Source organism: Sinohyriopsis cumingii, unplaced genomic scaffold (assembly GCF_028554795.1).
Source record: "Sinohyriopsis cumingii isolate HCF-2022 unplaced genomic scaffold, ASM2855479v2 utg002437l, whole genome shotgun sequence".
NCBI classification, from domain to species: domain Eukaryota; kingdom Metazoa; phylum Mollusca; class Bivalvia; order Unionida; family Unionidae; genus Sinohyriopsis; species Sinohyriopsis cumingii.
Window position 1 is genome coordinate 199398 of NW_028316211.1, and position 14389 is coordinate 213786.

The 14389-nt window shown below is 39.9% G+C and overlaps 1 protein-coding gene across 5 annotated transcripts in view; it reads right to left on the reverse strand.

Moving 5' to 3' along the window:
- LOC149770735 (uncharacterized) overlaps nt 1-13951 on the reverse strand; it is a 38041-nt gene extending 24090 nt beyond the window's left edge. For 4 of the 5 annotated variants that reach the window (XM_089949182.1, XM_089949181.1, XM_089949184.1 and 1 more), the window contains exon 1: nt 13814-13951. In XM_089949182.1, the coding sequence (XP_089805308.1) occupies nt 13814-13898 (85 nt within the window). In that variant the 5' untranslated portion in view covers nt 13899-13951. The remainder of the gene's footprint in view (nt 1-13813) is intronic. The other variant, XM_089949183.1, reaches the window with a different exon arrangement.
- Between the last annotated feature and the right edge of the window lie 438 nt (nt 13952-14389).

Consider the following 14389-nt stretch of genomic DNA (forward strand, 5'->3'; position numbering starts at 1 on the left):
GCGACGCGTTCCAGTATAAAAAAGGCCTGTGACCGAGTAGGATATCAGTGTTTTTTGGTGCTCCTGAAGACTCAAAGATGTCACCCTCCAGAAAACCCCAAGGAATGAAAAGGAAAGGACTGCCACCACGTTTAGCCAAACATGGGGACATGTTATCTGTCCTGTCCAAAACTTCTCCACCGCTACGAAAAAAACTCATTCAAACGGCCTCCAAAGAGGTCATCGATACCGTGTGCGAATGTTGTTTGAACGTTTTGAAAGGCACGATCCCTTTGTCCAAACACCAGAAACAATGCTTAGGCAAACATCGTCACGTTCTTCGCCAAATGGTTCAAAAGAAAATTCCCATTCGTCAAAAAAAGAAGATGTTGGTCCAACGTGGAGGCATTTTACCTCTCTTGTTAGGCCCCATACTGAAAGGAGTCTTGGGAACCATGTTGGGAGGACTGATGGGAGCAAGATAAAAAGGCCTTCGAAAGTCCCAAGATCTCAGAATCGACCGCTGACAACCCCATGGAAGGACGAAAACTACCTTTAGTGCCTTACAAACGATGGATGGAATACCATCGGTGGCAAGAACAACGCACCCCGCATTTACCTCCCAATCCCAATTTGAGCGAGATGTCCCAGTTACAACACGAATTGCAGTCCTTGATGGATCGCCAAGATTTGTCCGAAACAGAAAAATCGCAAAAGTACGGTCAACTCTTGCAACGACTGCAACTCTTTCACCAGAAAGCTTTAGACGAAACAGCTTTACCCACTCTGAAAGATTTTAAGACCTTGATGAAAAGTCCAGCACCATCATCATCATCATTACCACCACCAATACCATCCCCAAGGGTCACCAGAGATGCTACCCCACAAAGACCTGAGGAAGAAGAGATGCACGAAGTGTTTCAAACACCGTCAGCAGCTCCCATTTCGAGTAAGATTGCAGCATCCTTGTTGACCCCGTCCCCCACACCCCAACGAGAAGAAATGAAAGCTTGGGTTAAAAAGATGATGTCCACACCTCCTTCGACAGAAGTGAAAAAGAAAGAAGGGAAACCAGAAGTGAAAAAAGAAAAGAAAACCAAACCCATTCCATTGCCACCTCCACCACTACCTTCGACTTCTACTCCCGTAGCCCATCGGACACGTAAATCTGTTTCCAAACCACCCTTTCGACCCACCCAAAGTAGCATCACCGAAGAGTGGGTGACTTATTAACACAAAAAATGGAAAAACTCTTAGCCAGCATTTACTACGATCCCTCGCATCCTGCAGGTTACGCAGGAGTTCAAAAATTGTATCGTGCTGCCAAAACGCGACTGAAAAGTCTCCGTTTACCTCAAGTGCAAGGATGGTTACAAGAACAAGCTACCTACACTTTACACAAACCCATTCGACGCAAGTTTGCCAGAAGTCGCACCCGAGTGGAAGGCATCGATCATCAATGGCAAGCCGATTTAGCCGATGTCTCTCATTTGGCCAGCCACAATCGTGGCTACAAATATTTGTTTTGTGTCATCGACGTCTTTTCCAAATTTGCCTGGGTCGTGCCCTTGACTTCCAAATCGAGCAGCGAGTTAGTGCGAGCCCTGCAACGGGTGTTGAAACAAAGCGGTCGTCGCCCTCTTCGATGGCAAACGGACAAAGGCACCGAATTTCTGAACCAAGCTTTCCAAAAAGAATTAAAGAAACGTGACATTCATTTTTTTACCACCGAGAATCCCGAAACCAAAGCCAGCATCGTGGAACGTTTTCAACGCACTTTGAAAGAACGCATGTGGAAATATTTTACGCATCACCACACTCTGAAGTACATCGACATCTTACCGCACCTAGTGCAAGCGTACAACCAATCTTACCATCGAAGCATCGGACGTGCCCCGCAAGACGTGACTCCCGACAACGAAGTGCTGGTGTTTGAGCGCCTGTTCGGTACGTCCCCGACGAGGGCTGTCCCCAAGAAAAGTGGAGAGTTGGTCGTAGGAGATTGGGTGCGCATTGGCAAAACCAAACGCACTTTCGACAAAGGTTACTTACCTAACTGGACGACCGAATTGTTTCGCGTCACTGGACGAGTGCATGGCCGTCATCCTGCCGTCTATAAATTGGAAGACATGAACGGAGAAGTACTCAAAGGAACGTTTTATTTGCCCGAGTTACAACGTGTCACCAAAAAAGAAGACGACGTGTACGACATCGAAAGCATTCTCGAGCGCAGAACCCGTAAAGTGGGCAAACGACGTGTCAAAGAAGTCAAAGTACGTTGGAAAGGATATCCACCCAGTTTCGATTCTTGGATCGACGCTTCGCAAGTCATCGACTATAAAAAGAAGAAGTGACCATCATGCCCTTTCACACAGCAGACGCAGCTACGTCGACCACTCCTTCTTCCCCTAGTTCTTCTGTGCAAGATTTACAAAAACAACCCTTGTGGGTGTGGTGTGGAGAACGTGTGCCTAAAACGCAAATCGTCTTTTTCTGCCAAATCTTCGTGGTGTATTGTGTCATCGGGGCAGCCATTGCCAATTTGAGTTTGCAACAAGGAGACAAACAATTGTGGACCATTTTATTGAGCAGTTGCATCGGTTACCTGCTTCCCAATCCCTCCCTGAAATTCTCCTCGAACGGAAACGTTGTGTCCAGTGCCAGTGTCAGTCACCACTCCAACAACCACAACCAGAACCCCATTTTGGGCGGAGACACGCCTCTGACATCCAGTAATATCCCCTCGGACAGCCACAGAACTCTGGAATTATGAGTCACGAAAACCAATTTTACTTAACCTTACCCAGTGACAGTTCCATGGAGGTGTTTCCCCACAACACGTTGTGCTGTTACACGGCCAAATTACCTCAAGCCATCCCCTTAGATCACGAAGCCCATTGGGAAGTGGCTTTGGTAGAAATGATTCACCCTACACAAATCAGAAACATCACTGAAACGCAAAACACTTTTGAGGTCGAAATCCTAAACCAACAATTACAAGACACCATGAATGAAATCAGCGGGTTTTCAGGGATCACAACAACATCCACCATCAATTCAAACTTCAAAATCTACACCTTGAAAATTCCGGCAGGGTTTTATTTTAGTGGCCAACATTTGGTGGACACCATTGCGGAGAGGTTCGAGTTAGTCTTTGGCAAAGCCCTGAACAGAATCAAAAAAAGTGTCACCCTGGAGTACCATAAAGTGGCTCGTCGCTTACTGATGAAATTTCAGGACACCCAAACGTTGTCCATCAGTTTTAATCGTGACTTGTTTGATATTTTAGGTGGAGACACAAACATGGCTCCAAATTTTAAACCGAAGATCAACAGCAATACGGAATTTTACAAGTTCTTTCGATTCCCTGTAGAACTGAACCAAGGACTGAATTTGATGTTCGTGTACTCCGATGTGGTGGAGTATAACGTGGTGGGACACACCTCCGTGCCATTACTGCGTGTCATTCCTTTCAAAGTGGATAGTACCACGACCAATGACCAGGAAGGTGGAAACACTTACCACGTCCACCGCGAATTTGTCCATCCTCACTATTTGCCTGTCAGCAAGTCGTATTTGGACACGGTCAACATTGCTATAAAAGGAGATTTGGGACAAAATATTCCATTCACCAAAGGAAAAGTCACGGTGAAACTCCATTTTCGAAAACGGTTCTCTCACGACTCGTAAGTAAGTCATGTATCCAGTGTACCGAGGGGTGGCTCGACAACGAGGACACGGTTTAGGAGATATGTTAAAATCGGCCTTTCGTTCGGTGGCCCCGGTGTTGAAACCGATGGTGACACGCGGATTGCACGCCTTGAAAGATGCGGCACTGACGCAAGGCAAAGAATTTCTCCAAAATGTCATCATCGACAAACAAAACCCTAAAGAAGCCTTCATGAGGGCAGGCAAAAATGTCTTGCTGCAAACGGGCAAAGACATTTTAGGCCGACGAGAAACACCTATAAATGCCCTGCACGCTACCGAGTCAGCCATTCAACAAGGACAAGGCAGAAAGAGACGACGACGAAGAAACCACCCTTTCACCAGACTTCAAGCGAGAAAGGCCAAGAAAAGAAGAACCGTTCGAGACTTAGACGTTTTCGATTATTGAGACACAGCAACAAAAAATGATGCACCGAGAGTCTTGCGCCTGTTCCAAGACGGAACTGGATCTGTTTGCCATGCCCCCCACCATGATGACCATGCAAGAATCCCAATGGGTGGAATTTTACCCCGTCTCCTCACTGATCGATTCCGCTCCCATCGAGTTTGAAATCAAAGGACAACCCGAAGATTACATCGATCTGAATAGCAGTTACTTGTACTTGAAAGTCAAAGTTCTAGATAAGAATGGAGGTGGTATAGACGGTGACGAGAAAGTGGCTCCCGTCAACAATTTCATGCATTCCTTGTTCAGCTCAGTGGACTTGTACTTGAACAACAAACTGGTTAGCAGCAGCATGGATACTTACCCTTACCGTGCCTACCTGGAAAATCTCTTGACGTACGGAATAGATGCCAAGGATACTCATCTCGATGCCTGTGTGCTGTGGCAACCTGACGAAGCGGGCGAATTTGATCAAACAGGTCTTGACCCTGACCCCAAATTAAAAACAACCGCCAATGAGGGATTTGTAGAACGAAGAAAGAGAATCACGGGAGCCGACAAAAGTTTAGAACTGATGGATCGTTTGCATTTGGACATGTGGTTGCAAGAGAAATATTTGCTAAACGGAGTGAATGTCCGCCTGAGACTGAATCGAAGCAGTGCCGCTTTCCATTTGTTGACTGATGTTGATGCTACTACTGGTGGCAATCCCAAAAGCAAAATCCTAGAAGCCAAACTCTACGTACGACGCGTAGAAGTGTTACCCAAAGTAGGTAACGACATCAGTCAAACGTTGAGCAGAACAACCGCCAAGTATCCCATCCGACGCGTGGAAGTGAAAACGTTCACCATTCCCCGTAACAATCAATCCATAATCGAAGATCATCTGTTTCAAGGACAGTTACCCAAACGTTTGATCCTTGGTATGGTCTCGAATGAAGCCTTCAACGGAGCCTTCGCTAAAAATCCTTTCAACTTTCATCACTTTGGCGTGTCCAAGATCGAAGTCAGTCGCGATGGCAAGACCTTGTGTACCCGACCCTTTGAACCTGACTTTACCCAGAAGAATTACTTGAGATCGTACTTGTCCCTGTACGAAGCCACTGGACAGTTAGGAACCAACACCAGTCACGGCATTACGTACGACGATTATGACGGAGGCTATGCATTGTGGGCTTTCGATTTCACTCCAGACCAAGGCAGCGACGAGGGACATTTCCACCCTATAAAATCTGGCCAGATTCGTGTGGAACTTCAGTTTGCAAAGTCACTGGACGAGACAGTGAACGTCATCCTGTATGCAGAATTCGATAATACCATAGAAATCAACAGTTTGAGAGAAGTCATTCTAGATTACTAGAAATCATGGAAGACTGTTATCCCTCTTTACCTAGTGGAGAAACTTTGGAGATGAAATGTGAGGAGACTGTGGAAGAAGAAGTGATCGTAATGAAATCGAGATGGCCAGAACAAGAAGCCCATTTAGTCTCCTGTTTTGCCAAACACTTGGTCGACAAAATAACAGAATTGATCAAGAAAAATTGCTATGGATGTCAAAACGATCATCCCAGTCAAATTCAACACGATAAATGCCTAATGTTAAGTCAAGAAGAAAAATTGGACGAGTATCTGGACGAAGCTTGGAGTCTCATCTCGAACAAAGACGTGTTGCACCAGTGGTATAAAGACTTGCGTGAACATTCTTGTCCACCATTAACCACTCAAGAGATCCATCGTATCGAAGCTCTCCTGAATCAGAGTGAGGAAACAGAACGAATAACCGTTTATTCGTCAGACATTTTCAAGCAAAAAGTCAGGATCGAATTGACGACGTATTATTACCTGTGAAGAAGAAAACAAAACAAATGGATACCTGGGAACTTTATTACCTTTTGAACCACAGTTCGTATACGGCTTCTTGGAATCCTGTCGTCTGTGCTAAAGATGAACTCCCTCATCGCAAACCTAAAGACCATCAAGCTTACGTGATCAACACGGACGACAGTCATCTCCCAGGAACCCACTGGGTAGCCGTTTACTTTCCTCAAGAAGGATGTGTGGACTATTTCGATTCGTACGGATTGCCCCCTTTGGAAGACGATATCATCGACTTTATGAGAAGAAATGCTCAGATCACCCGTTTCAATAATGTGAAATTACAAGGCACAGATTCCTTGGTATGTGGACAGTATTGTGTGTATTTTCTACATCATCGCAGCCTGGGCTATTCCTTAGAACATTTAGTGACTCATTTTGATCCTCGTTCTTCTGCTAGAAACGATGTGAAAGTAGATCAATGGTTTGGTGACCATTATGCTTATCTTTTGTCTCAAGCTAGGAAACGTAGTGTCCATCAATGGCCTAATGATTTCCAACAGTGGAAATCACAATTTCATTCACAACGTTGTCAGCCCTGTTTAAAGTAGGTTGTGCACTGAGAAAAAAATTTTTGTGATTAGAAAAAATGTTTGATGTTATAGTATTGGATTATTGTTAAAAATGTTAGAGTTGTTGTTTAATGTTAAGTGATTTTTGAATAAAAAATGTTGTGTTTTGAAAAAATGCTTTTGTGGTTTGTTTACCTAGAAGAATGTTGGATTGATGCTCTTTCATTTCTTACTATCCCTCTCATGACACTCACTGAACGTTGCGGCTCGAAAAACCGTGTGGGGGATGTTTTCCTTCACGTCCGCGCTTTAACTTTAAGAACCGGGTTATTTCCAGTCTAACCATCCATTGTCGACTCATCCTCCTAAGAAGATGTGCTCCAAACTAGCTAAGCTCAACGAAGCCTACGTGAATTTGCATAGGGTCAGACACAGTCTGATACCGAAGCCAGAAGAAATAGAGAATGTGAGAATGTTAAAAATCACTGAAGACCTGATAGAAGAGCTCTTCAGAGAAGAAGTGAACAGGGAAAAAGAAGAATGGACAGAGAAGTACAGACTTCAGAGACAGCAGCAACAGCAGCAACAACAGCAACAACAGCAGCAGCAGCAGCAGCAACCTGAACCTGACAGAGGCTTTGTCGATTGTCGTATCGACACCAAAGAGTTCTTCTTCTCTTTCCGAAGAAGCAGACCTATCGCCAGAAAGTCTATCCTCAGAGGACATCGCATTCTTAGAAACTAAAAAAAGAATGCCATAGCAAAACAAAAAAACAGCCCTTTTCAGGGCTACCCAATACTCTAGAAAAGAAATAACTATTAATTTGCCAATGTGAGTAGGTAGAGTAGTGTGAAAATAAACACTAACTCTTTTATAAAAAATGTGAGGGTATGTGTTGGTGTGTTTGTGTTTGTAAGAGCTAACGTAAGTTGGTGAGGATAGTAGATTAAAATAATGTTTTTTGGGTTTTTGAGGTGTATATTTGGAGTTAGATTGGATTGTTTTGCTTATGTGGATAGTCTATTGAAGTGATTTATAAAAAATTTTATAATTGTGATGGGTAGCATAAAAAAGTGAGTGAGTGTTTCTTTTAGGTCCGCGCGTTGTTGTTTTTTTGGTCATGATCTAGGTAAGATGAATTTTATGTTTTTAGGGGATGTTTTCCTTCACGTCCGCGCTTTCAGTATAAATTGAAACTCGTTCGGCAGTCCAGCTACCCTTGTTGATTGATCAACACCAAAAAATGAACACGAGACTCGAGAAACTGTTGGAGCTTCATGTGCATCTGGAATATGCCAGGCGCATATTAAATGAACTGGCCGCGGAAGCCATTGTCGAGGAGGGAAGGATAAGAGAGGAGGAAAGAAGAAACAAAGAAGAGGAGGAGAGAAGATATAAAGAAGAAGAAGAAAGAAGATATAAAGAGGAAAGAAGAAACAAAGAAGAGGAGGAGGAAAAGGAGAGAAGAAATTTCAAAATCCCAGAGAGCGAAAATTGGGATTCTGAAGCGACATATCCTGCGTCTGCTCTCTCCCCCCAAAAGGTAAAAAGTAACTGGGGGATAAGATGTGTATGTGGCGCCAGGCCCGGAAGGTGCCACCATTAACCAGGTGCCCATGAAGTTCCAAACAAAACAGCCCTTTTCAGGGCTACCCAATACTCTAGAAAAGAAATAACGATCGATTTGCCAATGTGTGTAGGTAGAGTAGTGTGAATATAAACACTAACTCTTTCTTTAAAAAATGTGAGGGTAAGTGTTAGTGTGATTGTGTGTTTGTGTTTGTAAGTGATAAAGTAGATTATGGGTTTCTTAGAGTATGTGAAGAGAATAGTTGGGGTTATATTATATGAAATGAAAAAGTAGGGGGATGTTTTCCTTCACGTCCGCGCGTTGTTGGGTCATGATCTAGGTAAGATCAATTTTATTTTTTTTAGAGGGGATGTTTTCCATCACGTCCGCACTTTCAGTATAAAACTAACAGTGTTGGCCATTGGAGCTCATTCTACGGAATAAGCAAACAAGAAGATGCCAGCAGCTTCAGCTTTATATAACGATCTTATGGGAAGTTGGTATTGGATGGTAGATGGATTGAGTGTAGCAGAAAGGGTTGAACAGGAATGGAGGTATGAAGTGACAAAAGACTTGGTGTCAAGACAAGTAAACAGCCTGCACTTAGCCGTAAACATCGTGAAAGAAATGATAGAGGATGAGGAGAAGAGAATCAGAGGTTTCATTAACCCACCGTATGTGAAAGTGGGTAAGTTAAAAGAAGCAATAGATCATGTGACAAGTGCAAGGTGCTTTTTAGAAGACGTTGTAGAATGGACAGATTGGTGTTTCGCAAAGTGGGGGTTAGAAAAACTTAAGAAAGCTGAAGAACTAATGAGGAATGTGCTGACCAAAGAGGTCAAGAAGATCAAAGAAAAGTGGTCCAATGAAAGAAAAGACGAAGAAAATAGAAGAAAAAAGGATGAATTCGAAAAACTGAACACAAACTGGATGAAAATCCAAGAGAAGTTCAGGGCCATGGGCCACCCGGACTGGTTGCCGGAAACAGAAAAGAAAAAGAAGAAAGGAATGATGGACAAATTAAGAAGATGTTGGAAAAAGTTAAGAAGATAAAAGAAGAAGAAGAAGAAAAACCCAAAGGCCCTTTTCAGGGCCAGCCATATTTCTTGAAAAGAGATAGCCTTTCCATTGCCTACCCTTTTTTTAAAAAATTTTTTTAAAAAAAAAAAAATCCCATGTTAAATTCCCCTTGTCCCTAAACAAGCCCAAACTATTCCCCATGTTAAATTCCCCTTGTCCGTAGAGTGACCCACGATTTATCGCCATGTTAAATTCCCCTTGTCCGTAGAGTGACCCACGATTTATCGCCATGTTAATTCCCCTTGTCCGTAATCTGACCCACGATTTTTCGCCATGTTAAATTTCCATTGTCCGTAATCTAACCCAGGGGGGTCTGTAATGCTAATTCCCATTGTCCGTAAAGTGCCCCCCTTAACTACTGTTAGTTATTGTTCCATGATTATGTTATCTTTAATTGCACAAAATTGTCCCAAATCAAGTTCATTGTCGACCTGACCAGTAGCTTTTATTTTGGTAAACAAATAATACACTAATATTTTTAAGAGTGTGGGTTAAATATAAAGATTATTATTAATAGACTTAAACATATTTATTTGGGTTTGGGTCAAGTAGATTGGTATTCCCCTTAAAAAATACTTTGCCTACATGATTTTCACCACATCCTTATTATAATTTTAGTAACAGATTTTATCTTGCAAACAAATTGGAATGTTCTAGGATGGAACATTCCATTAATTCGTTGTATTTCCAGAAAATGTTACCTGTGACCTAGATCAAGTGGAAGGCTTTATAATCTTGTTTATCTAAAAATTACTCATTCTTTGCTGTAAAACATCTTGAAGCAAAATCAATGATATTGTTGTGTTCAGTATTTGATTTGGGTGCATTATTCATTCTAATTTTTATTCACTGGAAATTCAACGTACTTTTAATAATATTCTTGGTCAGAAACGTTAATTTGGAATTACAGTCAATTCATACAAGGGTATCTTGGATTGTATTCTTGCGATTAATTGGAAGACTGATAGTACATCATCATACTTCGGCTACTGGTACTTTAGTACTTAAAAAAAACCACAAGCATAGTAGTAATTAGTTGGTTTTCTCTGCCAAACCCTATCTTGTATTCGGACGAAAGCATATTCTTACCCCACCAGACCCTCCCCCCCCCCCATGTTAGTCTAAACATAATACGAAAACATCTTTGCTGAGGCAACAGCGTCGATTTCATTATCGATTACCTTACTCGAGGATATGTTATTGAATCATCATCGTCGTCATATAAAATTTAGTTTTGGCTTAGAAACTCCCACTTATCACATCACTACTACTGCGGTTATTTTATATATTTATTTTCATACAAAATTACTATAACTAATATTCACATAAAATTTACTTTAAGAACCGACCTAAAAAATCCACCTTGCTAAAATCAACATTATCAGACTTTATGTATCCTACCCCAAATGTACTGATCCCATCAGAGCAGTATATTTTATCAACGACACTCTTCAGACGAGATTTTATGATAACATCAGTTTTCGTTTTATGACAATTTGATTACCATCATCTCAAAATAACTAGAAATTATAAGTATCGAATCCTATCACCTTACAGGCTACACTTATTTTGACTCCTTTGGCTCGTATTTTAACTTTATTATGAGTTAATTTTAGACAGAACATTTCACTCCGTAATCCGATGAACTCAACGATAGGAATCAAAATTGTCTCATCCTTAAATTTTCCTATTACTTTTTCATTACCATAACAGCGAAATCCGCTGTTTTTAGATAATCTGAAAGATAGATCAAACATGTCTCGGATTATCATAAAACTCTTGATAAATATCATCTTGTACATAAGCGAGTCAGTATCTGTAAATAGCAACTCTGCATCAGGCCACTTAACCATAACACAATCGTAATGAAATTGGTACATTAGTCACTGTGAAATTTCAAGCACTGCCATACTGACATAAACGGGCTTGTTTAACTTTAGATTTGTCTTTCTTCGTTGATTGGCTACTAAGTTTTCATTAAATATTTTCATATCGACAAAATCATCAAATGTTACAAGTTTATTACGACATTCCACGTTATTGACGATCTCAATATTGACTCGCTTGCTGATGTTTTCCATAGTCTTGCCAAAGACGCTGTTGTTCATAAGCTTGAAAAAGTTGGGGGTTTTTTTCGAATTCTGTTTTGGCATTTGCTCGTCGTGCTGTGTTTGAGTTTATATAACCCTTCATCCACGGTGACTGATTAAATTTAACACATGATGAACGTTTCTTAGAACAAGTCCATGATAAACTGCTTGCTTAAGATTTTTGTAACGCAAAACGTATTTACGTTTGTCAAGCAGATTAGGAACTAAGTTTTGAACAACAGATTTACCCTGCGAATAATTTCTCTGTTCATCAAATAATAAACTGTAATCGATCAACATTGATTCTGGACAAAATGGATAGTCATTATGCTTATCACGAATTTATTTTTGTTACATCCACTGGTGACTTGCCAGTGTATAAAACTGAAGCACTTTGCGATTTATAAGCGTATTGTTTTCTATCAAAACCTAACAACGGCCCGATGCTATGAGCGGTACTAAAATCAACAAGAAAATTGTTTTTCAATGTGATTCTGGCACGCAGTGTGTTATAGTTTGGAATAAGCTCAAAATTGTCTAATGCAGATTCAACTTTAGTTGTCATCGATAACTGTATTGCTTTATTTAGATCTGTAACGTTATATTTTGGTATTTTAATAGAAGTCCAAACTGGACCAGCTGGCTGGATCGATTGAAATGTAAAATCGTCATTAACATTAGTTTTCACATTTGCCATAGTGTGCCAAGAAGTAGCTGAAACTAAACCTATTTTATATCGCGTTCCTGAGTCCAGCTCGATTGGTGGATTTTAAATAACAGAGAAGTTTGTACTGTCCGCCATAGTCTGCGATGAATCAAGCAGTTATGTACTTGATAACTTTCCTATTTTATCTGATAGATAAAACTGAACTGCTATGTATATTGTTATGTATATTTGATGTAAGTTTTATTTGATTTAATTTAATTGTTTGTTTGTTAGTTCAGATTTTTTATTCCACTACATGCTATTGTAATGTAACTTTATTTACTGGATTTGACATTGTCCAGAAATTCAGTTCAGTTCTGACTGATTTTTACTTGTATTTTTTACGTAAACAACTTTATAAAAACATTTTATCTAATGATGACCTAGTTTCTGACCTTGATTCAGAACCAGTAATAGCTTTTAGCAAACAACGTTTTTTTAAATTTTTTCTTATTCTTTCTCAGAGTAAGTTTTTCAAAGCGGATTCGAGGCCATACCTGGACTAGGTGACAAATAACATCTAGCAATTGTTACAAGCTCTGTTTTCTCCAGAGGATTGACCCACATCCGGGCATCTGTTTTGCGTTGTAGTTAGATTTATTACTGATGTTATGAGAATTAATTGGTATTCTTGCCTTAACACTTCAGATGTTAAAGTGTTTTGTGTTGTGACCAGTTTTGAGCTAATTATTTTAATTATCTTCAACTTATTTTTTAGAAAATGATTATTTTACCTGGAAATACTAGTGCTCTAAATTAATTCTTTGACAAAGACATTTATCGAAATTTACACACAATTCAAAAACTGGAATATTAGCTTTTGTGATTCAACAAAAAACTGTTGATACGTCAGTACGACGCTGACCACAGCACACGTCATCGCCTTCCATTTTGGATTTCATCGGGATTCGAACTCAGTTTCATTAGGACTTGTTATTCTAAGGACTTAATTCTTTGATTATTTTTGGATTTGATTCCTAAAACCGTAATTTCTTCTTCTCATTTTTACCTTGTTTTTAAAGGGAAATAATATATTTGTTAGATTTGACAAAGCTTGTTGTCTTCACTATTTCTTGTTACATTTTGTAAGAGCATGACCATGTAACAAAATATATATATATATATATATATATATATATATATATATATATATATATATATATATATATATATATATATATATATATATATATATATATATATATCAATGACAAAATCCCCTTGAAGTCAAGGTCGTTTGAGATAATTACTTTTAACTACCTCAGCTAACCCAACTTCTTTCACTTTAGCTTACTTCCTACATCAAACTTTACCAAATCTGAATGCAATCAATTTCATTATGTTATAGAGATGATTAGTTTTCTACCTTAAGTCTCACTGGAAGTGATGTTAAAACGGATTAAGAGTGCTTAATATAGACGTCAGTTCGCAGTTAAACTTCCTCAATGCCTGTTTAACTGGGGAGACAATTCATACAAATATATATAAATATTCAACAGTACACGTCTCTATTAAACGGGCGAGACAATTTTCAAGCGGATGAAAATAACCGTATAGAAAGAAGACATAGCTGCCCCCTTTTGGTTCACTAGGCGTGGAAACTATTGCTGCTAATATGGCGTAAAATGATTCAAGTTGAGTAAAGGTCTTTAGGATCATGGGACGTTAGTTCATCGCAAAAAAATATCTATTCTACCCAAATACTTCAAACCGAAGCAAATGATCGTTCCATTTACTAGCTTATTCTTCTAAAGCTATCCACACTAATTTACAAGTGTTAGAACTGTACAAAGACAAATGATTAGTGTGATACCGGCTGCATTCGATCCCTTCGTATTGAGTCCAAATGTTAAACGGTCAAAATCTGAAACTTAAGTGTTACTTACATTCAATCTGGCAATACCACCACAAGACACACACTATTATCCACATGTTAGACATGTCCTTCCCTGACGCTGTTAGTCTACACATAGCATAGTTTTCACTATGTAACAGGAAGTTCAAAATTCAGCGCTTGTTGACACCGGTGACAAATAGATTGTATTCCTTTGCTATCAAGGCACTTACATTTATCTACTGATATAGAGCTATTATAGATAATACCTATGCCTATTCGAAATTGTTGGAAACTTTGTTGCGGTTTCAAGTTATCGTTGCAACTCCAACTTTTGTTGATGCAACGGTAATTTTTGCAATCATATTTTTAACAGTGGTGTCGTTGTAAACATTATCCGCATACCGTTGCAATGGAATTTAAATACCGCAGCAACAATATTCGGACACCTGTTGTTGCAACGATATATTGAATACGTGGTGTAGATCTTCGGTGGTGTGGCAGTTAAAGCAGTTAATGGTTGCTGGTTTGGGTCCTATAAACCTTCCAAAACTGCTTGCTAGTTTAGTTTTTCCAGTTATTATCCTGTTTATGGTTTCCTGTTCTAAATAGGTACCCTTAGGTAGCT